We start from the raw sequence: 24953 nt of genomic DNA on the forward strand, positions 1-24953 counted from the left end.
CAGCTGATACACAAATGCATGAAGATAGATAATACAATTCCCAAATGAGATATTAATGGCATACTGCAAGGTATGTGTTATCCAATTGAATGTTGATAAGACCAGGTCCAGATGGGATAAGCCACTGCTGATTGGCACCTGAAAGAGAGATATACACATCTTATATTAGTATAGTCTGAAAATGAAGGAACAATACACACCACCATTGCAAGGCCACAACTCCACTTCTGCACCTTCACTTGTGTCCATGTTCATAATCTCCAAACAGTTGTTGCTTTGCTAAATTTATAGTTTACAATACTTTGCAGACATACGCTTGTCATATAAAACAAGAATGCAAACCTTAAGTTTCAGCAACATACGAGCCTTTTCATACAAATATGTTTGAGTTGAGGAACCTAGAATCAAAATACAGTGACACACGCATGCATGCTTGGGGAAACTAATCCATACTCACCAGATTGACATTTTTCAATGACAACATTTAACCCTCCAGCAGATGTCTTACCACTAACATCAAGACAGAATGATGTATTGACTAGCTGAATAGTGCCATCAGCGTTCATTTGCCACATCTGATGAAATGACAGATGGCAGGACGTTCTTTATACTAATGCCACACACTGACCTTGATAGTTGACCTGGCACTCATTACTACACTCTGACCAGCAGAGGGCTGAGATAAGCATGGTAGAGCACCTGCATGAGGTTTAATACCTCAATAAGTAAGCACACTGTCTACAGTTAGTCATATGTTTGTACTTGAATTCACATAAAAGTTGTCAAACTGAGCATAGTCGAATGATGATGTTCCAATAGCTGCCCAACCACTACTGCTGCCAGTGAAGCTGTCTGTCTGGTAAACTATTTCTCCATTAATCATTGCTATGGCTGTCTGTTTCTACACAATGATCAATTAATTCAACCCCTATAAGTTTTGAAGCAGTAGTCGACACGGCTCTTATTTACCAGCACATGTATAAACAGTGTGAACCACTGGCCTGCCTTGCCATGCCCATCCCCTTTACTGAGAACTTTCTTACCAGCTGGAACGAAGAAGCTTAATTAACTAGTCAATACCATACAATCATAGAGACAGTACCCATGCACTCACCCAGGTCTGATGTTATAGTAAATGGACCATCAGAACTCAACCAGAGGAAGAAGCCATCTGTACCAGCTATTCCACAACCTCCAGTATGAACACGAGCAGCAACAAAGACTGACGTGTTCTTCTCGACCATTCCTTCCACTGACACATTCACATCTTGCCTGATTATAGCAAACTAGATAATACACCCACATCTAAGCAATTAGGAAAATGTTATAGTAGCTGCACCAGCTTTGATCTCCTAGTAGACTGATTGGTTGGTTCGCATCGTTACACCACGTTATTGGTCGCTCCAATACAACCTGACGCATCACCTTGCCATGAGATGATTTGGTATCGTAAATCTCAAATACACCACTTTGGTCAGCAAAATTTGCTGCTTCACTATACTCAGCATAAGCTAACAAAAGATGGGAACAAATGTAAAGTTTGGTGTTAACTTAATGCATAAGCTGAAACTAACAATCAAAGTCATCATGATATGGTACAGGAAATGGTGCAGGATTTGGGACATTGGAGTAGTTGCCTTTCTTCTGACCAGTTGTTGTGCTGAGCGTCCAAATACTATCAACATCTAGGGATATAGTGAATTTCCCTCTTGCAACCTAACAACATGCACAACGGCAACAGAGACAGTCATTTTATTTTCCCAAGTGAAAAATCATTGGTAACTTAGACTGTACTTTCATCATACCTCAATGTCACTCGTCTGTTCAAAATAGTTTGTGCCATTGCCAGTGAAGTCATGGTGTGTTCTCCACATGTGCAAAATTTTGATATTTGCCTGTGCACATGCATAAACCAATATTTGATACAGTTGGTTCCAGACCACTCAACAGCTTGTATACCAAACTGCCCTTCAGTTCAAAATTGGCTGTCTGATTGGCAACACTATAAGGTGGCAGTCTTGGTCGAACACACACAGAGTGGTCATGACTCTAACATACCAACACAGTTGCACCTCATAACACCTATAAACACACAAGATCACATGTTCTAACCATTGTCTCTATAACAATAGTGCAATCCTTCTTGTCTGGTGAAATGAGAGTAACATAACTTCCTCCTTTTTCAAGGTGGCCAACACCATATCCATGCTTTAGATATGACCATCCAAGTTGCGTAAACTGTGTTGTGTGTGCTGTTTCAAATAAATTCAAAACCAACACTTAAGTATCACTAAAATTTATGTAAACTTTATCACAAAAAATTTTGGTAAAGATACCTGAACCCCAGATAGGACTTTCCACATCATAGTGACCAGTCCAAGGATGGGCTGCTGTCATGAGACCATCTCGGTAAAAAGGAAGACCTGAATAATAGCTGGCAATTAAATTCCAGGTGATTGTGCTGTTGAGATAATGAAAAATTACAAGATGACTTACATGTGAAAATACTGTCTAGGAAGCTACCTTGTCATGTTGCCATTGATGTAGTTCTGATTCAACAACTGCCAACACCATAATCACTATAGCAAGCATGCGGCATTAAAACACCAATCAGCTCACTCTGGCCCAACAGCCTCCGCCTGTCAGGTCATTGTATGTGCTGTAGTCTTCACTTGCCCACAACTGTTTGCCAGTCATTGCAGCATCTGATGAACTAGTCGTTCCTGGATAATGTGCACTGTAAAGAACAACAACACTTGTCTATCAAATTCACTACATTACATTTACCACAAATATATACTAGCATGGCAGTGTCCACATGCATACCCAATAATGTCAACGGCGTTGGCAAGGTCGGGATCTTTCAGTATATCACCCGCAATATCCCAACCACCATCATGAGCAACAATACGTGTGTGCTGTAACCCATTCTCATCCAAAAGATGACGCAACACCTAAAAGCAAGTTGCAAAAGACTTGTATGATACTCCATCATTACAAGATATAGTGTTGCCTTGATGTATGTAGAGTCATAACTACGTTCATTCCAAATCTGCAAACACAAGATAGTTGTAAAAAGAAAACCCTCAGATTCTGTTTCATTTAAGTCTGACCCCAACATAGTCAATGTCCAAATTATAATACTTCTTTGCACCAAGTACCCATTTAACAACGTACTCAGCAGTCTGATTGGGAAACTTATATGGACTGCCAGATCCATTGCCAACCTGTACACACAGCATATCATGTATATGGCATAAACTCCATTCCCCTAAACATATGTAGTATGCATACCCATGCTGGAAAACCCCATGACAAACCATACAACTTGATGTTAGGATTTCTCTGTAAATCACATACGCACATCACTATAGAAACAAACGCGGTCTAGACACATCCAGTATAATTAAAGCAGACATTGACAAAGAATTCAACTAATGCTTGTTTCACATCCAAGTCTGCCAGAAATAATTGTTTTCTACAGACCTTGATGTCATACGGTCTAAAGAAGAACGCCTTCCATGCAATATGTTAAACTGTAGAAGTGCTTGACCTATCTACCAATATATTGAAAGTACGGCTTTTCCATGACAATTCCCTTTAACTACATATAACACTAGCCTCAACTACATAAAGAAGCCTTGCAAATTAAGTTCTCAAACTAATGTCTTTCTGAACAAAGGAAGCCGCATGAATATAACATTGTATATGGTATGTAATATGACAATAGTAATTGAAGCTGTGTTTACACCCTTGCTTCCACAGCTATGAGCCCTCTGAAACCCATGTGCACACGACAAACATTGTCTAAACCACACATTTAGATGCCATTTTGCTTCTACCGGTAATCATGCAATTTGTAAAGTCTATCTAAAATCGTACAAAGCAAGTGACGTTTGACATCACCACAAAGTCCATAATGCTGTTACTAAAGTATATAGTTTGTAATTGTCAAACTAATGAGAGTTATCACATACGAGATATAAATGTATTGTCTATTTCCAGCAAGATCTACCAATTGCAAACACGAATTACATGTGCAACTGTTCTGATAAAACGTCTTTCATAAATGTTGGCAGCTAGTTCTGATTGGTGGTTTGTCCATTGTCTGTGGTTGTCATGAACAACCAAACACAATAGAGTGCTCCATGATTGCATGGACTGCACCAAGGGCATAGTGCATTCCTGAGCATGACAAACATAGCTATATATAGTTGACTATGTAGACACAAACCAAGCCTTATACATTTTGAGAAGTAATGTTACTGTTACAAAATTGTTTCTTATTGGCTCATAGCTAGAATTGCTAATTCACTTACGAACAAATAGCATGTCTAAAATGCAAACATAATTAAACATAGACAAGCCTACTGAGCAATGCATGTTCCCTGTGCTGCTGTTCAAGAACAATAATTTAACATCAGTATTTTCATATGATCCCTGTAATCAAATCTGCTTCTGCCTACCTTCTTTGCTTCCACCATAAGCATCCACTCATATCCCGTCTGGTAGTTTTCCTCATCGCGACTGTGCATGTGAGATGATTCAGTTCCATCTAAAAGAACATGGCAATTTACTAGTAATGATTTTGTTACAATGTGTAACATGCTCCAAATACACCTGTGCTCTGAGCATCACCTCCTATTTCCACTTTTAGAATCTGCAGGGCAGCTCCAAAATTTGGTTTGAACAAATAATCAAGAATTTGACCAAGCTGCTCTTGTGGGTAATTAGATAATAGACGTGAAGACTTGACATAATTAAAAATAATTTAGTAAATCAATATACTCACTAGAGCTTAATCACAATTAACAAAGAACGATTTTAGTTACAACCACAAGTACATCTAGAGTAGATATATAGTAAGTACACTAAACTTTATTAACCGCATAGGAAATGCAAACGCCCAATTGCAAAAACCATCTAGGGAAGTCGATATCCTTACAGCGCCAGCACTGAGACCGCCAATTCCATCAAACTTTCGACCCAAACCAACGCTGTCATCCAGTACGTATTGACCACTGGCAAACACCACTGCAAATGCAAAGAAAAACAGTACCGTCTTGGCTCGCGGTGCCATTTTGAGTAGGTTGTGCTTACGCTAGGCGCATGATAGACGCGTTTTCCCGTCTCTAATTCGTCCTCGTAGTTAATTAGTAAGAAGAAGAAGCCTTCGTCTTTCGGCTTGGTGATTCAATCAGCCATGAATTGACCTAACACTATACAGCTAATAGTTGGCGCATTCATACTGGTTCTGTCCGGAACTCTAGGGTAATTAATTAATTTTTAACCTAAATGTATATAGATTTCTTTAATTACATCCCAACTTGCATGGAAGTGTGTACACTGTACCTACCTGTACGTGTATTCGTCTACAGAGACTATATGATCACAGCAAAGACATTTCAGTTAATTACAATTTACTTATAACTACGAAAATCTGCTTGACGAATACACAAATGCATGAAAGTAGAAAATCCATTGCAATGCTCAAATTAGATATATATATCAACATCAACGGCATACTGCAAGGTAAGTGTTATCCAATTGAGTGGTGATAAGACCAGGTCCAGATGAGATAATCCACTGCTGATTGGCACCTAATAGATAGACATGCACATATTAGTACATGTATAGTCTGAAAATGAAGAAACAATACTACACACCACCATTGCAAGGCCACAACTCCACTTCTGCACCTTCACTTGTATCCATGTTCATGATGTCCAAACAGTTGTTGTTTTGCTAAAATTATAGTTTACAATACTTTTTCAGACATATGTTTGTCACAAACAAGAATGCAAACCTTTAGTTTCAACAACATATGAGCTTTGTCATACAAATATGTTTGAGTTGAGGAACCTAGAATAGAATTCAATCTAGGTAGAGTGTATTTAGTGACACATGTACCACATCCAGGCAGGAACATGTGCCAACCAATCAATATACTCACCAGATTGACATTTTTCAATGACAACGTTTGAGCCTCCAACAGATGTCTTTCCACTAAGGTCAAGACAGAGCGACGTATTGACTAGCTGAATAGTGCCATCATTGTTCATTTGCCACATCTGATGAAATGACAGACTGCAGGATGCCTTGTACTACACTAACGCAACACACTGACCTTGTTAGTTGACTGGGCACTCATCACAACACTCTGACCAGCAGAGGGCTGAGATAAGCATGGTAAAGCACCTGCATGAGGTTTAAATATCTCAATAAGTAAGCACACTGTCTACAGTTAGTCATATGTTTGTACTTGAATTCACATAAAAGTTGTCAAACTGAGCATAGTCAAATGATGATGTTCCAATAGCTGCCCAACCACTACTGCTGCCAGTGAAGCTGTCTGTCTGGTAAACTATTTTTCCATCAATCATTGCTATGGCTGTCTGTTTCTACACAATGATTAAACTCCCATAAATTTTGAAGCAGAAATTAATATGTAGTCAACACAACTCTTACCAGCACATGTACAGACAATGTGAACCACTGGCCTGCCTTGCCATGCCCATCCCCTTTACTGAGAACTTTCTTACCAGCTGGAACGAAGAAGCTTAATTAACTAGTCAATACCATACAATCATAGAGACAGTACCCATGCACTCACCCAGGTCTGATGTTATAGTAAATGGACCATCAGAACTCACCCAGAGGAAGAAGCCATCTGTACCAGCTATTCCACAACCTCCAGTATGAACACGAGCAGCAACAAAGACTGACGTGTTCTTCTCAACCATTCCTTCCACTGACACATTCACATCTTGCCTGATTATAGCAAACCAGATAATACACCCACATCTAAGCAATTAGAAAAATGTTATAGTAGCTGCACCAGCTTTGATCTCCTAGTAGACTGATTGGTTGGTTCGCATCGTTACACCACGTTATTGGTCGCTCCAATACAACCTGACGCATCACCTTACCATGAGATGATTTGGTATCGTAAATCTCAAATACACCACTTTGGTCAGCAAAATTTGCTGCTTCACTATATTCAGCATAAGCTAACAAAAAATGGAAACAAATGTAAAGTTTGGTGTTAACTTAATGCATAAGCTGAAACTAACAATCAAAGTCATCATGATATGGTACAGGAAATGGTGCAGGATTCGGGACATTGGTGTAGTTGCCTTTCTTCTGACCAGTTGTTGTGCTGAGCGTCCAAATACTATCAACATCTAAGGATAAACTGAATTTCCCTCCAGCAACCTAACGACATGCACAAAGACATCTGAAACAGCCATGCCTTGATAACAAACACAAATTTGAGTTAGACCAATAAGTTTCTGTATAAGGTGTAGGGCCGATAAAATATAACACAGTTAGTTACATGTCAAAAATCATCTTGGCGACTTAGGCTGCCTTTGTATGAATTTTTTTATGATCATTGCATAGGAAGAACTACACTTGCCTGATTGTTAGCTTTAATAATGCACCATGACATACTTGTCCCTCAACCGTTAATATGTGGCAAGACAAACTATACAAATATTTTACTCGAAAGTTAATTGCACCATCAGTTACAAATTAAATCGTGTTTATTTCTGTTTACCTCTACAACTTACAAAACAGCCACATTAACAACTAACAATCTTCATGGTCTGGATATGCAAAAGGGCTGAATTCCAGTACTTCACTTTTGTTAGTTTCAAATGTAAGAAATCATCAGTAACATAAGACTGTACTGTCAACATACCTCGATGTCACTCATCTGCTTAAAATAGATTGTGCCATTGCCTGTGAAGTCATGGTGTGTTCGCCACACATGCAAAGTTTTGATATTTGCCTGTGCACATGTACATACCAATAATTTAATACGGTCGATTTCACAGCACTCAACAGGTTGTATACCAAACTGCCTTTCAGTTCGAAACTGGCTGTCTGATTTGCAACACTATAAGGTGACAGTCTCGGTCGAATACACACAGAGTGGTCATGACTCTAACATACCAACACAATTGCACGTCATAACACTTAGTATATGAACACACATCAAAATCACATGTTCTAACCATTGTCTCTATAACAATAGTACCATCTTTCTTGTCCGGTGATATGAGAGTGACATAACTTCCTCCATTGTTAAGATGGCCAACACCATATCCATGCTTTAGATATGACCATCCTGGTTGGGTAAACTGTGTTGTGTGTGCTGTTTCAAATAATTCAAACCAACAGTTAATTAAGTATCACTAAAATGTTATATAAACTTTATCACAAAAAAACATAATTTTCAGTGAAGATATACCTGCACCCCAGATAGGACTTTCCACATCATAGTGACCAGTCCAGGGATGGACTGCTGTCATGAGACCATCTCGATAAAAAGGAAGACCTGAATAATAGCTGGCAATTAAATTCCAGGATATGGTGCTGTTGAAGTAACGAAAAATTTGTTGACTTCAAGTGAGAATACTTTCTAGAAAGCTACCTTGTCATGTTGCCATTGACATAGTTCTGATTCAACAGCTGTCAACACCACAATCACTATAGCAAGCATGCGGCATTAATTAAAACATTGCATCTGCTCACTCTGGCCCAACAGCCTCCGCCAGTCAGGTCATTGTATGTGCTGTAGTCTTCACTTGCCCACAATTGTTTCCCAGTCATCACAGCATCCGATGAACTAGTCGTTCCTGGATAATGTGCACTAAAAGAAAAACAACAATTGTTTATCAAATTTACTAGGTGAAGTAATATAATCATCCACCACAAATATAATATCAATAAGATAGCATGGCAGTCCACATACCCAATAATGTCAACGGCGTTGGCAAGGTCGGGATCTTTCAGTATATTGCCAGCAATATCCCAACCACCATCGTGAGCAACAATACGTGTGTGCTGCAACTTGTTCTCATCCAAGGTATGACGCAACACCTGCAAGCGTTGCAAAATGATTTGCATGACTACACTCATTTCAAGACATAAAGTGTTGCCTTGATGTATGTAGAGTCATAACTACGTTCATTCCAAATCTACAAACACAAGATATTTTATAAGAATACCTCACAGTTTCTGTTTCATTAAGTCTGACCCCAACATAGTCAATGTCCAAATTATAATACTTCTTCGCACCAAGTACCCATTTGACAATGTATTCAGCAGTCAGATTCGGAAACTTGTATGGACTGTCAGAACCATTGCCAACCTGTACAGGGTACACATTGTACGTACATAGCATGAACTCCATTTCTTTAATTAAGTTACATATATACATACCCATGCTGGATAAGCCCATGACAAACCATACAATTTGATGTCAGGATTTCTCTGTAAATAAATTAACACTAATATTTTCATATAAGCCCTGCATGTAATTAGTTCATTTTCTTCTGCTTACTAACTTACCTTCTTTGCTTCCACCATCAACATCCACTCATATCCCCTCTGGTAGTTCTCCTCGTCATGACTGTGCATGTGAGATGATTCAGTTCCATCTGAAACAACACGACAAGTTACACTGATAATGTATAGTCTTGGTACAATGTGTAACATGTTCCCGAATCACGCATGTACGCATAACATGTACCTGTGCTCTGAGCATCACCTCCTATTTCCACCTTCAGAATCTGCAGTGAAGCTCCAAAGTTTGGTTTGAACAAATAATCAAGAATTTGACCAAGCTGCTCTTGTGGGTAGTTGGACAGTAAACGAGAAGTTGCCTTAAAAATTAATAAGCAAATCAAGATATATGTAAATGTAATCACAAGAAGAATTTAAAAGATTGTCTTAAGTAATAATTTAAAGAACTTTGTTTATTTTTGTACATTACTGCTGCAACAACCATTTCAATCCAAATGTGTACGCAGCCAGCCCCGCCCCCTTTTGACTTCCGTTGGCGGGGAGATCTGACTAAAAACTACAATACAGCGGTGATAATGCAGTTAAGCAATTTTGATTCCCCCAGTGCCATAAACATAACGATTTTAACTGTACACCGCAAAGACCGAAGATTACGACAAAAGTGTACACGAACACCACTAACTAATTAAAAACCAAGATTTAAACTTTACACCGCCTCCACTGAGACCGCCAATTCCATCAAACTTTCGGCCCAACCCGACGCTGTTATCCAGTACGTATTGACCACTGGCAAGAACAGCTACAGATGCAACGAAAAACGGTATAGTCTGTGCCATTTTGAGTAAGCAGTACGCTAGGCGCATACTAGAACGCGTTCTTCGTCGATATAATTCGTCGTGGTATCGCGCAGCCAGCCCCGCCCTCTTTTCGACTGGGCCGGGAATCTGTACGTCGAAATCGTCACATGAAAATTGACCAACTCTAATTTACGTACAAATATGTAGACAAGAAGTTGTATAATAAGTGCGTTCGTTTTGGCTGAAAGCTCTAAGATTAATTTCTTTTAGATACTAACCGAAACTAATTATGTAGTTGCCATAGTGATGTTGTGTGAGTAATTGTACAGTGTACGCTAGCCCTGCCCTGCATGTGTTATCATTGCATACTTGGTTCAGTAGCACAGTCTACAAATTACGTTAGCCGTCTATACACGTTACTATTTTATTGCCAATAATTAAAACGAAGACTTAAATTACAGCGGAATAAAGCTGCCGTATCTATCTGTCACTTCATTTTGCTGTCTAGGCGTGCACGGACTATGTGCACATGCCTCTATTAGCTCTGCAGATTGAAGTGGTTGACGACTATGGCTGGACATCACTGCTTCTTCGTCATGGTCTTCATCAATCGTTTCCAATGTAGGTATCCACATTCTCCTAATTCCATATTGAATTTGCATCACGTAACCGATGCTGCTGTGTCGTTTCCACCACTTGCCACTGAGATTTTCCGTTGGTGGAGAACGGGAAGGATCAAATATACTTGAACTAAACTGAAGTAAGGGTCGAGGATCATAGTTCGCGTATTTCTTGTATCTCTTCCAGATGAGCCACACAATGATACCGACAACGAACAAGCCGCCCAATAGGCCAAACACTATGATGATAACCTGCGTTGAAGACAGCGCTCCTGTCGAATGCTGCTCAGGAAATAAAGCCTGCTGATGTTGTGGCTCCGTGACTACAGTAGTGGCCATAATGATACCCAAGACGGACCTAAAGCCAAATTGTGACGTCACAAACAAAAATACAAATATGAATGCAAAGTACTAATAGTATTGCAAAAAAGACTAGCAGAACTTTTCTCAAAGGCTCAACTACTTTGGCGTGTGTCTGTGGGTATGTTACATTCACTTACATCATATGTTTGTATGTGTGTATGTTCTATGTAGTAATGTGTGTGCTTGGTTATCTTTGTCTTGCCAATTGAACCTCAAACAAACGTCAACAATAGACAATACTTCACACACACACACACACACACACACACACACACACACACACACACACACACACACACACAACACACACACACACACACACACACACACACACACACACACACACACACACACACACACACACACACACACACACACAGCCAAGATTCCAACGTTCATGGCATATTTCTCTCATTTGCGAGAGGCTGTACCTGTTGGTACGAAGTGAAATATATTATTATGTGTTGTGCTCAACCAGATCAGTCTGGTTTGTAAAGTCTATTACAAGTACCGGAAGCAAACCCTGCTTCAGAAGTACTTAGACCATCACAGCTGTCTAGAAAGAAGACATGACTTTACAAAGGATCCGAATAGATCCCAGAAGCACTGTTTTCTGTAAGTGCTGCAGGTTGTGATGACCTGGAATAATGTCCAGCCACCGTGCAATACCTGCGTGCACTGTGCCCAAAGCTCCCAAGACCACGGAACCACCAATGTTCGACAATGCCACATGCAGCTTATCTCCACTCGCAAATCGCTGTACTTCACCAACTTCTCAGCATGTTTCTTGCCAATGTTGCCATCAGCAGGACAGCTGATATCAATAAGAAGACAAATGTGTGTCTTCCTATTTCTGAGACAGATGTCAGGACGATTGGCTTTGATCTTCCTGGCAGTGGGGATGGTGGTATCCTACATCATAGTAATGTCATCCGTCTCCACAAGTCTATCAGGATGATGCCGGTACCATCTGCTCTCCACTGGAACCCCAAAATGGCGACAAACATCCCAGTGAATGATGGAGGCCACCTGATTGTGTCGATCAGTGTAGTCCGTCGGTGCCAAAGCACTACAGCCTGCCACAATGTGGTCGACTGTCTCCAGGCCTACACTGTACATGCAGCAAGTAGGACTGACATCACGATGTAGAATCTTGCGCTCATAGTACTGAGTCCAAAGAGCTTGGTCTTGAGCAGCAACAACCAGTCCCTCAGTTGCAGCAGGAAGATTCGCTGCCTTTAGCCATCAGTAGGTCTCTTTCATGTCCACAGGCGGTTGCTCAGTGAGACGACAATACTGCCCGTGCATAGGCTTCCCGCTCCAGGACCACACACGAAGAGAACTGCAACACGTACGGTAATGTCTCGCATCTGTTTCAGGCGCTTGCTCGAAGCCACCTTCAACCGAGATGGATGCATTCCTGTGTAAGTTCTGCGACTTGTCGTCCAAAGCAAGACTTCTCCGCAGCTGTGCAGTATTATTATTTATTATTATTATTATTATTATTATTATTATTATTATTATTATTATAAGCAAGTAGACAACGGTTTCATTACTGGTGTTTATTATAGCTGTACATATCAGAATAGTGAATAAATAGATCAGCGCCTCGTGTAGCTACTAATCCAGTCAACAAAATTTGAGACCTTCGTATACACTCCATATTTATGTGGTTCTCCACAACCTACACCCCAGCTGGTGATGCCAGTTAGTATGTATTTTCCATCAATTTGAGATCTAACAACGAGAGGTCCACCGGAATCAGCAACACAGGCATCTCGTCCACCTTCAACCAAACCAGCACAAAGCATGTTGTCAGTCACAGCTCCTCCATGTGACCTGGCTTCATTACAAATGCTTGTACTAACAATAGGGACAGAGACTTCCTGCAAAACATTAGAAAACCTATTGCCAGAGCCTCCCAGCTTGCCCCAGCCTGTCACAATTCCAGTTGTTCCAGGTTGTTGGAATGAATTGGTTCTATTATGTGGTAGACAAATGGGACGAGCATATGCTGATACTCTAATTGGTTCCTTCAGATGAATCAAAGCTATATCACTATCATACGTGTCTGGTCTGTAGTTGGGATGGATCACCACGTCATCGATGACGCCGATCTGTTCCACAAGAGACGGTGGCTGTCGTTTATGAGCTCCAACTCTCACAATCAATGAAGAAAACGGACTCTCTTCGCTCTTCTGGAGGCAATGAGCTGCTGTTACAATAGTCCGTTCTGACAACAGAGATCCTCCGCACCAAACGTCTCCTTGGGCCCTTTCCAACATCACCTGCCATGGCCACTCACCCGGATCTGCGTCATCACCACCAACAATACGACGTATCCGTTTACGAGAAGCTCGTCTAGGAGGTTTTTTTAAACTGGAAACTCCACACACAGGAACACAATTTGGTTGTTCTCCGCTCCAACGGCTATCTGATCCACACTCTCTCACTGCACTTCCCGATGTCACAGTATACAAGTCAGCACAAGCATACTCCACTCTGGTCTCACTCTCTCTCACAACCTCGACATTTGGCAGAAAAAGTGGAAGAATACCACAACTACCAACTGATCACACAAAATCTTATTAGACACCGACTATTTACTCAATAAATTCAACACAGTACAATATACATTCTAAAATTTATTAACATAATTTCAGCACCTTTTCTTAGTTGAAATTCTTGTGTTGCAGTTCCCGCAGTACTGTCCACTTTACATTGATAGCTGCCGTAGTCACTAGACGTAACGGTTTCTATTATGAGGATGCTTGCTAGCCCCTTGTTCATCACGTGTACTCGTTCCGTCAAAAAGATGGAGTGTCCGTCTTTCAACCAGGTCACAGTGGGAAACGGGTCGCCTATAAACGTGCACGTTACTTCGACGTGATCACTCTCAGCAGCTCGTTTGTCTGCTATTGCCATTACCGCCGGAGGAACTAGATATGCAACCGATGAGTTAACTAGGCAAGTCAGAGTGTTAATATTCTCTGCAGTGTCTTACGGAAACACGTTGAAAGACGACCCGACCAGTCGCCATTGCCTTGGCATAGGCGAGAAGCAGAGCCGGTCAGCGAGAAGCCGGGATGACAAGTAAACAGCATGTGCAAACCTTGAATGGTTTTGTGACCATGATGAAACGGTCCTGGATCACTGCACGTTGGTGAGAGAGATACATCACCAACAGACGACAGCAAAACTTGTTCAAGATCTAACCAGTTATAGGAAATCAGTAAGTTTCCACAAGCGTGCATAAACGAAAAGAAACATTGAGAGCAGCTACCTTTTGCAGACAGACAGACAGACAGACACACAGATAAAGACTGCAAGTGTCAATCATTTTGAGGACCAGACTATCTTTTAGGTTTATTTTCATGTAGTAAGAACTTCATTGTAATCATTGAACTTTGTTCTTACCTTGCTGCTGATGGTTATTGTAGTTATCATTGTTCAAAATATAAGACAAACAGACAAACAGACAGACAGACAGACAGACAGACAGACAGACAGACAGACAGACAGACAATCATCTTCTTACATGCAAACATGGAGGAGGGCCTGTGTGGCAACACGATGAAATTGTAAATGCATGGAGCATTTGTCTACATGAATTAAAGATTCATCACAAGAAAGAACCTTGACATCGTTACTCTGGAAATGAGAATAGACCAGACATAGTTGTGTATGACTCTGGGTGTAGCTATGACCTTGATGTGGCTATGGCTCATTCTTTCAGCCAAGACGCTTTAAAGCAGGCAGCTTTAGAGAAAGGTTTTGCTGCAGCAAGAAGGGAGGAAAGGAAGATGATCAAATATGAAAAACAACAACTTGCTGGCAATACATCAAGCCTCAATTTCACTCCTCTGGTATTTGAACATTTTGGAACATGGGGATCTGAAGTTACCAACTATCTAAACAAACTAGCCAGAAGATCAAGAGACATTGAAGGCTATACAAATGAAGCTGACTTTAGAGGTTTTTGGAGAAAAAAATTCTCATAATATTACAACGATGCAACGCTAGAGTCATCCTCCACAAGCTGACATGTGTCTTCCCTGGAGAAGAAGATGAGAACATACACAATAGAGACTACCAAAGTAGTTTGCATTAAACTAAAGCTGAACTCACTAGATTTCTTGTATTTAGTGTTAGAAATGTAACGTAGAGTTTGTGTTTCAATAAATGAAATTGACAAACAGATAGACGGAAAGACAGACAAACAGATAGACAAACACACAAACAAGCAAAATGGCGTATGAACAAACAGATCAGATTAAAGACAAACACCAAGATAATCAAGTCACCTGTTTTCATCTTTCTTATCACTTGATCATCCGGTAACGCTAATGAAAACCCCATTTCTACAAAACGTAATCACAGTAAAACACAACAACAATAAAGCAGAAAACAACAACCAACCACTTATTCTCCCTGAACCCTTCCTAAGCGACATCCCATCTATTCTCACATTTCCTCCAACAATGATGTATTCGGGATCACAAGATTGTTGTTGAAATGAGAAAAGGGTACCCTTTTTTCCATTCACAGCAACTTCATAGCCTCGATCAGCAGCCCACAGTTCCACGTCCACAGTCTCCATGGATGTACCATCTGTCGACAAAATGTATTGCTTTGGTATCCACTTGCCGTTTCGTTTAGCAAATCCGAACACGTCACCGTTGCTGAGACGAACGTTGAGTAGGATTGCATAGTTGTCTACGTCGCAAGCAAATAGGATAGACAGCCAGCCTTCAACACCGTCACCACGTGACGATGCTGAGATGATGACTCCCAAACCACTAATCAGTGCCTCACTTAACTTCCAAAAGGAAAAGTCTCCTACAAGAAAATGATAGAGAAACTTAAGTAAAGTGTACCCAGTATGATTTTTGACAAATACAGGCAGTGTGTGTGTGTGTGTGCGCGTGCGGTGTGTGTGTGTGTGTGTGTGTGTGTGTGTGTGTGTGTGTGTGTGTGTGTGTGTGTGTGTGTGTGTGTGTACCGCAGTTCAACTCGTCTGATCCATCAGTAGCTCCACAGTCCATTTGACCATCGCATTTCAACTCATCAGGAATACAGAGAGATGACGTACGACAGCTAAACATATGTGACGAACAACCAAATTCCCTGTGCCTTGTTAGTACTACAAATCACAAGACATCATATCATACACTTGTAAACACACGCCTGCAAAAAATCACACTCTATACACACCACATCCAAACTCATCACTGCCATCTCCACAATCATCACGACCATTGCACTGTTGAGTTGGGTAAATACATCGACCATTGGCACACGTAACATTGCCAACCCAACCCTCGGTATGCAATCTGCACTTTCCACCTACACACCTCATGTTACACTAACACTTTGTGAAACAGCAGATACTAAGAAGTGCACACCATCTTGAAGATGAATCATCTTTGAACTCTTTCCCACTAGATTGGTAGCCACACATTCATATTTGCCCCAATCATGTAGAGTGACCTTACTGATTGTGAGCGTGCTCATCATTCCATTAACTTGTATGCGCACTCGCTTGTTTGACACCACCAACTTTCCATTCAATAACCACACCACATCCGGCACAGGCAGGCCAATCGATGTGCAACTCAATTCAGCAGGACTCCCCAACAAAGAAGTCACAAAATCAGCCGATGTTTCAACTACATCGGGAAAAACTGTAACAAACATAAAATAATCACTCCTTTTTATATCATTTGCGTGTACAAAAGTCTAGACCATAACAGTAGACGTCTCTGTCAGCCCAGTGCCCGCTGTCTAAACATTCCCGCACTGGAGATCCCCACAGATCGAATCCAGGAGCACAGTGATAAGCCGCATATCGACCATACACCTCAACATGACCGTTAAGTAAAGGAGCCAATGACAAACTGCACGTTCGAACTAAAACATAAGAACACAATTAGACAATGCAAAAACACATACAGTTTTTAAAGTTATTCTCTGTACCTCTACATGTTGGTTGGTGACCAGTCCACTGACCACTATCCATGCACTGTCTGGCCATGCTCCCAACCAGCATGAAATCCTTCTTACATCCATACACGGCAACGTTTCCGGATACTGCAGCAAATCCATTTTGAGGAGTCATAACCGAGCAGCTCATACCACCTACTACAACATTCAGAGAGATAATCAAAGACTCAAGTGTAAAGTTGTTGATTTAGCTAGGTACAACAATATCCATGCAGTTTCACAACAATAAAAAACTAAATATGGAAACAAACAAGATCACGTGACTCACCCCTACTCTTTTGCTCTTTTGATCTTCCATACCTCCCTGCAGGCCTCACAAAGCTGTCTAATGGCACATACAGATTCTTGATTAGTTAAAATAATATAATGGTCTAATTGAATAAATGATTTACTGTAAAGAATGGAAGCTACAACTTCTTCATCGCCCTCTCCAATAGGCATGAGAGGCAACCCTATACAACAAACATGTCTGTGGTCACACAATTCATACTCATGCTGCTGCTGCTGCATTGATGTACTGAACACACCTCCAAATTTGATAGAGTGAATGTCTCGACTGCCATACAAAAGCAAATATCTTGCTTTACACAGAGGAAAAGGGTGAGCATATTCAGTCTCTACACCATCACCACTCACATCCGTAACTGCTACGATAAATGATGACTCAAACGTCCTGATGACTACACTAAACTCTTGATTAAACAGCGACTTGATCGTTGTAGGTAAAGGACCTTTATCCTTCTTACGGTTCCGTCCATTTTGAGCTCCCAACACAATCTTCTCTTTTACAAAATTGACATCAAGTTGAAAGTCGTAGTTGCTGTGATCACAAGCAAGAATAAGAGAAAAGATGGTTCGTGGTAAACCAAGCGACAAGGTGAGCTTCAATTTTGAACCAATATCAAGTTGCACAGGTAATCGGCGAAAATAAAGTTCACTGTAGTTGCCTAAATCACAAACAAGGATGTGAAATCACCTCATAAGGTGGATAGACTAGAAAATATGAACATAGTCATTGTCATACCACTGCTCTTTTCTAGTAAATCAAACACTTGCAGATCAGACTGAGAAGACACAAGCAAGCACAACAGACTCAGAAAAAGCACACTAGCCTCCATGCCATAGAATGCAAAAGCATCTAATGTAGGTGCACCCGTGTGTAGCCTCGGAAAACGACTACAGATGAGCAAAACTGAGAAGATTGAGAAAAGTGTTGAAACACCCAATCTTATGTATTAGGAGATCCCACACAGATTGCGGAGTTGGTGTGACATTTGTGCAACCCAAAAAGGACAAAATGAGAAGAATGGGATCAAAAAGCAGTGTGGTAAATGCAAATGGACACTTCTTTTAGAATCCCACGCCTCTGTGGGCGCAGAAGACCACGCAAAAGTGGAAACAAATGTCACTCTTGAGAAATGACGAATTGCCTAGTATGTACAGCTGCATTGCCAGACATAACCAGCTATAGAAGAAACAACCTGTAAGGAAAGGATGAAAGAATACTAGTCAGCTGTGGTGTACAAAGAATGTTGCTCAGGTGGCAGTAAAGCGTATCTCGGATCTGTTATATATCAAGAAATTTTTTTTATAGAAAGTGTTTTAATTTTAATAATACAAGAGAAGTCGATAGGTACATATAGATGCGTCAACTGGACATCCGGAACTTGCGTCATACAAAAACCTCTAAGAAACTCTGTTAGTCAGGAAAACACGTTTCTCACAGTATAGGCTGTAGTTTGTGAGCTGTAGTGAGACGTAACGTTCTGTTCAAGTGACTGCGTGTGCAGAGCCAGGTGTCTAGGGTCTCTAGGTGGTGTGTGTAGATCCTTGGAGTCCGGCGATCAGATACAGACAAATCCGCGGCTGCTCACTTTTTCCAACTACTAGTATGAAAGTTAATAAGTAAGTCACGATCCATAGATGTCGGCAGGCATGTTGAGATATTAGAGTCTCATACCGGAAGTAATTACAAATGGTCTGGCTACGCGAGACTAGGAGAGTAAACTGATCTGATGTGAGCGAGAAGTCTAGCCCAGAAACTACACAGCAGAGTGTTGGAAGTCAGACTGTGTACAGCTGTAACTACTTGCCAACAGTTAGAACACGTCAAACGCGAAACACGGCAGCAAAAGCGACTAGCTAACTAGACGACCAACCTGAACGCAGTAACACACTCTTCAAGAGCTCCTTTCCTTTAAGCCCAAGATTTTTGGTCCTTTATGACTCGTCCTAGTCTCTCCCCGCCTTCGTCATTCCCCGGATTGTCAATCCGGGGAACGGCGGGGCGGAAAGAGAGTCTAACTCGTCCCTCTGAACTCGTCCAGTCTCACCAGAGACGGCTCTGAGTCTCACTCCGCCTTCGTCGTTCCCCTGATTGTCAATCCTTCCAAACTGCTTTTCTAACGCGCGTTAGCCTATCCAAAAAACGAATATATTGCCTTTGAGCTCTAACGTTGATGGCAGAACGTTCTAATCTACTTCAGAGAGGGCAACAGCAGGTGTACACAATTCCTGCTACGCAGAGGCCTGATGGCACTTGGAGGAAGGCGAGGCGAGTAAAAGAGGGCTACATACCTCAAGAGGAGGTTCCTGTCTACCAAAGTAGAGGCAAACAGTGGGCACAAGATCAAGCGACACATTTCCTGCAACAAGACGACACCATACAATCAACGTCAGACGTTACTAGAAGCAAAGCACAGAAGAAGAATGAAAAACGAAGGCAAAAGAAGAGGGAAACTCAGAGAAAGGGCGAATGCGAATCTCAGAGCTCTACGTTTGTCGATCAGCTAGACGAGGATTTCAGACATCTGTCTGTCAGCAAGAAAGACGGAGAGCAATCAAGACAGGAAGAGATGCCAGTGACTGATGCTGCAAAGAGAGCTAGAAACTTGAAAAAGACATTAAGACAGATAGAAGAACTGCAAGCTAAAATTGATTTAGGTGAAATCGGTAGCCTAAGCATGGAGCAGCACGAGAAAGTCGGTCGAAGGGACGCCATCCTAGCAGAATTGCAAGCAATAGAAGAAAGCAGCTAGATGAGAATATAGTTATTGCCCTCGGTATACAGTGCACTGTACAAATGGTGTGTGGTGTGGCGTGGTGTGGTGTGGTGTGGTGTTGTGGTGTGGCGTGGTGTGGTGTGGTGTTGTGTTGTGTTGTGTTGTGTTGTGTTGTGTTGTGTTGTGTTGAGTTGTGTTGTGTTGTGTACCATTTTGACCAGCAGTGTAGGATTTTATTATGAGCCGTCTTAAATTGAGAGTCATCTTCAAATTTGTCAGCAATCTTAACTATATGTACAAATATAAGATTGAAATGAAAGCTAAGTGCTAGTGATGACTTGGCTAATAGTGGTAAAGTGATTAACAACGAGATAACAGTAAATCATGATCAAATACATGTATCCGCTTTCTTCTACCCTGATTGACTTCTTGGAAATTAATTGACGCGTTATCCACTCAACTGTCTGCTCTGCGGGTGCTGATACCACAACGTACGGAACTGCGGTTTCTAAACGAGGGCGAGGGCGGCTACGGCTCTGCACTATTCGAAGAAATACAGTATCTCGCTAGATTTTTCGTAGCAATGATGTCGATGCTCAATTCATTATTGGTACATATCCAGTACTAGTTTCCTTCATTGCCTTCCGTCGACAAGACTGATTCAACAATCCGCTGGGCTGGCCATGGAAAAATGCACAACGTTAACTTCCAATTGTCCTAGTACTAGTTAGCTATAGGGTGGCGTTCTGTTGAGGATGTTGTTCAATTCGGGTAGTTTCGTGCAACAGCGTCGCGGGTGTGTTGGTAAGTCGATGTCACGTTACTACATGCAAGTGTAACATCCGTCAGAACCGTCTAGATGGATCTGTCTGTACACTCACTGTGCGGTGCAACATCTTGTTTGGCTGTACGCTCACCTGGATGTTAAATCAAGGTTCCACGCACTTTCGCTGATGTAATTGAGAGAGAATCAGATAAATCTAAGATGGTGGTCGTCTAGCAAATGTAAAATTAATTAATTAAGCATATATAGCAAAATACACGTATCTAGAGTACATTGCCACAATATGTTAATTAATTAACTATTTAAATAGAACAATGAACACTAACAGTTAGATTCACGTACGTGCTAGCTTTTCTATTCTCACCTAATCAATTAATTAAGTCACAATTAATGATATAAAACCACACTCCACATCACAACTCTACACATTCAGATATCAAGCCAATTTGAAGAAGCCAACATGCCAGGTTTGTGTGCTTCGGCTAGCAATATTACATGCAATTAGTGCGTTGAATTGTTCTGCAGGATTCAAAGCCAGTCTGCTGATAAATTGTTTGTTGCTTGCTGTACTGTTGTTGCCAGCCTTGTTAGCCGCAAAAGTACCAGTGCACTGTGACTCTTCACAATTCCCATCAGGTACAGAACCACTCAATGTGGCATCGACACTTCGACAAATGTCAAACCAATATACCTATGTAATTGTCAGCAATGGAGCAAACAGCTATAGTGCAAACCTAAAAATCATGCCGCTTTGCCTCAGCATACTCGTTCATTAGACGTGTCAAGATCAACCTTATGCATGTATGCGCGCGCACGCACACACACACACCTGATAAACAAAATAACTTTCTAATAACCGTAATTATAATAATTCTAAGATCATTCTAGCGCTGAAGTATGTCCTTGTTCCGCTACATCCCTGGGTACGTCCTTCCAATTTGCCTTGTTTATTTGTCAGAGCAATTGTGCGTGTCATTAATTAATTAAGATATAAATATTGTGATTGCAGTCAACGTAACCTGTGGAGGAACAGCAAGTGATGCAGCGTGCGCTTTCCCGTTTACTTACAACAACAAAGCTTACTGTCAGTGTACGTCAACAGATCACGACCAACCCTGGTGTGCGACTAGAACAGTAAGCAACCTTCTACACGTCTTAATTAACTATATATGTAGACATAAACCTGACATGACTGATATCAACAAATAATTGAAACCTGGCACTAATGTATTCAGGGAGATTACAGTGTTCATCAGAAATGGGGCAACTGTCGGTGTTCTGAAGAAGTGGTTTCAGGTTGTCTTCATTTGATCATCTAATCAAAAATTGTGGAAATTAAAATTATAGTTGACTTTGCAGCTAACATAACGTGTGGTGGTAACTCCTATGGGGCAGCTTGTTCTTTCCCCTTCATCTACAATGGAGACAAGTACTACGGTTGCACTTCTGTAGATCATGACCAGCCATGGTGTGCAACACAAGAGGTAAAGTAAACATCATTCTCTTGTACGATAAGAGTCGATCTACCACAGCGTCTACAGGGTTTGTACTCCACACACGAGAAATGGGGAAATTGCCTGTGTTGCGAAAAACCCACACCAGGTAACTATAATCCTTCTGTTATTACATTTAATTCATAATTAGTTTTAAAATAAATTGGTTTGTACAGTTACTGTAACCTGTGATGGCAATGGCCATAATGCTGCTTGTATATTCCCTTTCAAGTACAACAACAGTGTCTACTACACCTGCACCATGTATGATCACAACCAGCCTTGGTGTGTGACTCACAAAGTAAGATATGCAAGGCTGACTCAAATGCTTGGTAAATTTTATGCACCAGTTGACGACATAGGGAAAAGGTGATAATAGCCTTAAATGGGGAGATTGTAATTGTCCTCACACACCTGAGTCAGGTCAGTATTATAAAGCTCGTCATTAATTTCCTCCATTAATTCCTAATGATGCTATTATCGTTGTCGTTATTATCAACTTCAGTGCAAAAGACATGTGATGGTTCAGACGAAAAAGCAAATTGTGTATTTCCATTTGTGTATAAAGAAAGCACATACTATACTTGCACAAATGTAGGACACAACCAGCCCTGGTGTTACACGGAAAAGGTATAATATGCATGTACAGTGTGGTCTAGTCACAAGAGGCAAACAATATACTTTCTCACAACGTTTTTAGGAAGATCCTGATCATACTGAATGGGCCAACTGCTATTGTCCTATTGAAGATGCATATGGTATGTAACAATGGATAAAGTCTAGTCTGCACATAGACATTCTAACATTGCAGCTTCTGTTCTATATAAAGAGGCTGTACCTAGAACATGCGGTGGAACTGCCAATAACGCTGCCTGTGTCTTCCCATTTACATACAATGGACAAAGCTACAGTCACTGTATTTCTATTGATCATGATCAACCATGGTGTGGAACTAAAAGTGGACAAGTTGACGAGCATAAAGAATGGGGAAACTGTAAATGCACTAGTGGTAGGTTTATAGTAACATACATGTATTAGATTTCAACATATCATTGACTTAGAACTCAATTTCCCTTACAGTACCCTCCACATGCAGTGGGAATAGTAATGGACGTCCATGCCAATTCCCATTCACTTACAATGATGTCACCTACTATGACTGCATTAGTACAGACAATTCTGAACCGTGGTGTGCAACACAATCTGGGAGATATGAAGATCACGAACACTATGGCTACTGCAAATGTTCAGAAGGTTGTAAGTGCACAGATGTAAATATCCGCATATCTTTCACCTTCATTTTGTTGACAATGCAGTTGTTAAGACGTGTAAAGGCACAGGAAAAGAAAACCCTTGTGTGTTTCCATTTCTAGACGATGGCATGAAGTTTTATAGTTGCACACTCAATAATTATGACCAGCTATGGTGTGCAACTGAAGAGGTAACCGCATATACAATTGAATACTATATTTCCTTGTAAGGTATTTCAGTAAACTTCTGTGTCATGCATGGTGTTACAGGGTGACTACACCACCCATGAAAAATGGGGTCATTGTAAGTGCAGTCAAGATGACTTTGGCAGTGGCAGTGGCAGTGGCAGTGCCAGCGACACTGAAACTGGCAGTGGGACTATTGGCAAGTGCAATTGATCAAACTAGAGCCACAGAGGTTAATCCTCATCACAACATACTGTTCTGTGTTTGCCTGTGCTCAAGTAAAGTTGCATTGTACTGAGTGTGCATTTTACAACAACAATAACAGTTGTAATGTGAGCTCAACCCAGTCTCATCAACAAATTGCCTCTCCTTGGTAGAGAAGCGAACTAAAGGTATAGGCCATAAAACATATCACTTGTTCAAACATTACTCATCTGACTGACAACAGCATTGCTAACTTGCCAAGGATGCATTGTTACACCTAGTCATTGGCCATGGCTACAAACCATCAATACATTCATTAGCAACTAGTTCCATGATCACATACCTCTACAGATCATAACATTAATACATACGCCTAACTGTGTGACAATTTAGTATCAGATCAAGTAAACTTTACAGCTGGTATGAGCTCATAGAGGTATAGAAGTAGTTGCAAAGGCTGTACTGATGTATAAACAGATATGGAGTTACAGTACAAACAACAAAATCACACACACACACACACACACACACACACACACACACACACACACACACACACACACACACACACACACACACACACACACACACACACACCTTGAACCTTGAAGCCGCCCATAGTAAAAGAAACTATGATAGCGGGGCCCTTGGATTGTGCTCCTGGGCAACTGGCAAATTACTAGGACAAAACCGCCTGTGTCTTGTGAGGTCGCCGTGTCGTCTAAATGATCTTCTACATTCACATAAGAAACTTTCTCCTTGGAATCGTACATTCGCTGCACATCTGCTTTTCACACGATTTGTGACTACCTTCTCAACAACCCTTTGACAAAGACTGAACCACCCATTCCAGTCTTGGCATCTCTGGTACCAGATGTTTTGGTATCTACTAATTGCAGATCTTGACTAACTAGATATCTCCATCTCTTTCTTGTTCCA

At 41.0% G+C, this 24953-nt stretch overlaps 6 protein-coding genes across 10 annotated transcripts; 2 read left to right on the forward strand and 4 right to left on the reverse strand.

Annotated features, from left to right (window-relative positions):
- Positions 1–2: 2 nt before the first annotated feature.
- On the reverse strand, positions 3–5137 carry LOC134189417 (galactocerebrosidase-like). Of its 3 annotated transcripts, none has more exons than XM_062657677.1 (23): positions 5101–5137; positions 4621–5034; positions 4467–4555; positions 3295–3345; positions 3114–3227; positions 3014–3052; positions 2827–2954; positions 2620–2737; positions 2524–2561; positions 2337–2461; positions 2113–2252; positions 1960–2049; positions 1806–1895; positions 1575–1716; positions 1340–1511; positions 1115–1272; positions 970–1046; positions 763–901; positions 629–699; positions 458–575; positions 343–398; positions 201–279; positions 3–138 (listed from the first exon to the last, which is right to left on the reverse strand). In XM_062657677.1, exons 3-23 carry the CDS (start codon positions 4533–4535, stop codon positions 53–55), a joined length of 2100 nt encoding a protein of 699 aa, XP_062513661.1. In that variant the 5' UTR covers positions 4536–4555; positions 4621–5034; positions 5101–5137; the 3' UTR covers positions 3–52. The 3 variants fall into 3 exon arrangements, with proteins under 3 accessions (XP_062513661.1, XP_062513659.1, XP_062513660.1); XM_062657675.1 differs by lacking the exon at positions 5101–5137 and having other exon boundaries at positions 4621–4750; positions 4946–5081; XM_062657676.1 differs by lacking the exon at positions 5101–5137 and having other exon boundaries at positions 10–138; positions 204–279; positions 4621–4750; positions 4946–5081.
- A 325-nt stretch (positions 5138–5462) lies between these two features.
- LOC134190239 (galactocerebrosidase-like) lies at positions 5463–10153 on the reverse strand. 2 transcript variants are annotated; one of them, XM_062658675.1, is made up of 23 exons: positions 10023–10153; positions 9539–9671; positions 9358–9446; positions 9229–9279; positions 9044–9157; positions 8946–8984; positions 8759–8886; positions 8539–8656; positions 8438–8475; positions 8255–8379; positions 8019–8158; positions 7858–7947; positions 7703–7792; positions 7074–7215; positions 6839–7010; positions 6614–6771; positions 6469–6545; positions 6263–6401; positions 6128–6198; positions 5954–6071; positions 5807–5862; positions 5667–5745; positions 5463–5600 (listed from the first exon to the last, which is right to left on the reverse strand). In XM_062658675.1, the coding sequence occupies exons 1-23, from the start codon at positions 10146–10148 to the stop codon at positions 5515–5517; spliced, it is 2379 nt and encodes a 792-aa protein (XP_062514659.1). In that variant the 5' UTR covers positions 10149–10153; the 3' UTR covers positions 5463–5514. The 2 variants fall into 2 exon arrangements, with proteins under 2 accessions (XP_062514659.1, XP_062514661.1); XM_062658677.1 differs by lacking the exons at positions 5463–5600; positions 5667–5745 and having other exon boundaries at positions 5807–5879.
- Positions 10154–10517: 364 nt separating this feature from the next.
- LOC134190152 (uncharacterized) lies at positions 10518–11321 on the reverse strand. The gene has a single exon (XM_062658581.1). The coding sequence runs from the start codon at positions 11066–11068 to the stop codon at positions 10565–10567; it is 504 nt and encodes a 167-aa protein (XP_062514565.1). The 5' UTR covers positions 11069–11321; the 3' UTR covers positions 10518–10564.
- Positions 11322–12645: 1324 nt separating this feature from the next.
- Positions 12646–19385, reverse strand: LOC134190238 (CUB and sushi domain-containing protein 2-like). 2 transcript variants are annotated; one of them, XM_062658674.1, is made up of 14 exons: positions 19255–19385; positions 17623–18042; positions 17488–17547; positions 17364–17420; positions 17069–17230; positions 16838–17002; positions 16498–16776; positions 16307–16438; positions 16095–16235; positions 15512–15931; positions 15397–15453; positions 14097–14303; positions 13759–14031; positions 12646–13661 (listed from the first exon to the last, which is right to left on the reverse strand). In XM_062658674.1, the coding sequence occupies exons 3-14, from the start codon at positions 17534–17536 to the stop codon at positions 12694–12696; spliced, it is 2910 nt and encodes a 969-aa protein (XP_062514658.1). In that variant the 5' UTR covers positions 17537–17547; positions 17623–18042; positions 19255–19385; the 3' UTR covers positions 12646–12693. The 2 variants fall into 2 exon arrangements, with proteins under 2 accessions (XP_062514658.1, XP_062514657.1); XM_062658673.1 differs by having other exon boundaries at positions 17069–17233.
- LOC134190240 (partner of Y14 and mago-like) lies at positions 19378–20512 on the forward strand. Its single transcript, XM_062658678.1, has one exon. It carries the CDS (start codon positions 19555–19557, stop codon positions 20131–20133), a length of 579 nt encoding a protein of 192 aa, XP_062514662.1. The 5' UTR covers positions 19378–19554; the 3' UTR covers positions 20134–20512.
- Positions 20513–21196: 684 nt separating this feature from the next.
- On the forward strand, positions 21197–24142 carry LOC134189581 (fibronectin-like). The gene is made up of 14 exons (XM_062657899.1): positions 21197–21348; positions 21407–21517; positions 21891–22015; positions 22117–22177; positions 22241–22365; positions 22423–22483; positions 22551–22675; positions 22737–22797; positions 22880–23004; positions 23075–23132; positions 23204–23383; positions 23455–23628; positions 23691–23815; positions 23895–24142. The coding sequence occupies exons 1-14, from the start codon at positions 21342–21344 to the stop codon at positions 24021–24023; spliced, it is 1467 nt and encodes a 488-aa protein (XP_062513883.1). The 5' UTR covers positions 21197–21341; the 3' UTR covers positions 24024–24142.
- Positions 24143–24953: the final 811 nt, after the last annotated feature.

Source organism: Corticium candelabrum, chromosome 14 (assembly GCF_963422355.1).
Source record: "Corticium candelabrum chromosome 14, ooCorCand1.1, whole genome shotgun sequence".
NCBI classification, from domain to species: domain Eukaryota; kingdom Metazoa; phylum Porifera; class Homoscleromorpha; order Homosclerophorida; family Plakinidae; genus Corticium; species Corticium candelabrum.

Coding starts and splice junctions, on each gene's coding strand:
- LOC134190152 (XM_062658581.1), bottom strand. CDS start 11,068: ATGGCCACTACTGTAGTCACGGAGCCACAACATCAGCAGGCTTTATTT.
- LOC134190238 (XM_062658673.1), bottom strand. CDS start 17,536: ATGCCTATTGGAGAGGGCGATGAAGAAGTTGTAGCTTCCATTCTTTAC. Junction 16,439..16,497: donor GATGATTCATCTTCAAGATG/GTGTGCACTTCT, acceptor TGAGGTGTGTAG/GTGGAAAGTGCAGATTGCAT. Junction 14,304..15,396: donor GATAAGAAAGATGAAAACAG/GTGACTTGATTA, acceptor ATAACTGGTTAG/ATCTTGAACAAGTTTTGCTG.
- LOC134190240 (XM_062658678.1), top strand. CDS start 19,555: ATGGCAGAACGTTCTAATCTACTTCAGAGAGGGCAACAGCAGGTGTAC.
- LOC134189417 (XM_062657675.1), bottom strand. CDS start 5,080: ATGGCACCGCGAGCCAAGACGGTACTGTTTTTCTTTGCATTTGCAGTG. Junction 4,751..4,945: donor GCGGTCTCAGTGCTGGCGCT/GTAAGGATATCG, acceptor AATTATGTCAAG/TCTTCACGTCTATTATCTAA. Junction 1,717..1,805: donor AACAGACGAGTGACATTGAG/GTATGATGAAAG, acceptor GCATGTTGTTAG/GTTGCAAGAGGGAAATTCAC.
- LOC134189581 (XM_062657899.1), top strand. Junction 22,178..22,240: donor TTCTGAAGAAGTGGTTTCAG/GTTGTCTTCATT, acceptor TTGACTTTGCAG/CTAACATAACGTGTGGTGGT. Junction 22,366..22,422: donor CATGGTGTGCAACACAAGAG/GTAAAGTAAACA, acceptor CAGCGTCTACAG/GGTTTGTACTCCACACACGA.
- LOC134190239 (XM_062658675.1), bottom strand. CDS start 10,148: ATGGCACAGACTATACCGTTTTTCGTTGCATCTGTAGCTGTTCTTGCC. Junction 7,793..7,857: donor TCGAACTGAAAGGCAGTTTG/GTATACAACCTG, acceptor ACATGTGCACAG/GCAAATATCAAAACTTTGCA. Junction 5,863..5,953: donor CATTGAAAAATGTCAATCTG/GTGAGTATATTG, acceptor ATTCTATTCTAG/GTTCCTCAACTCAAACATAT.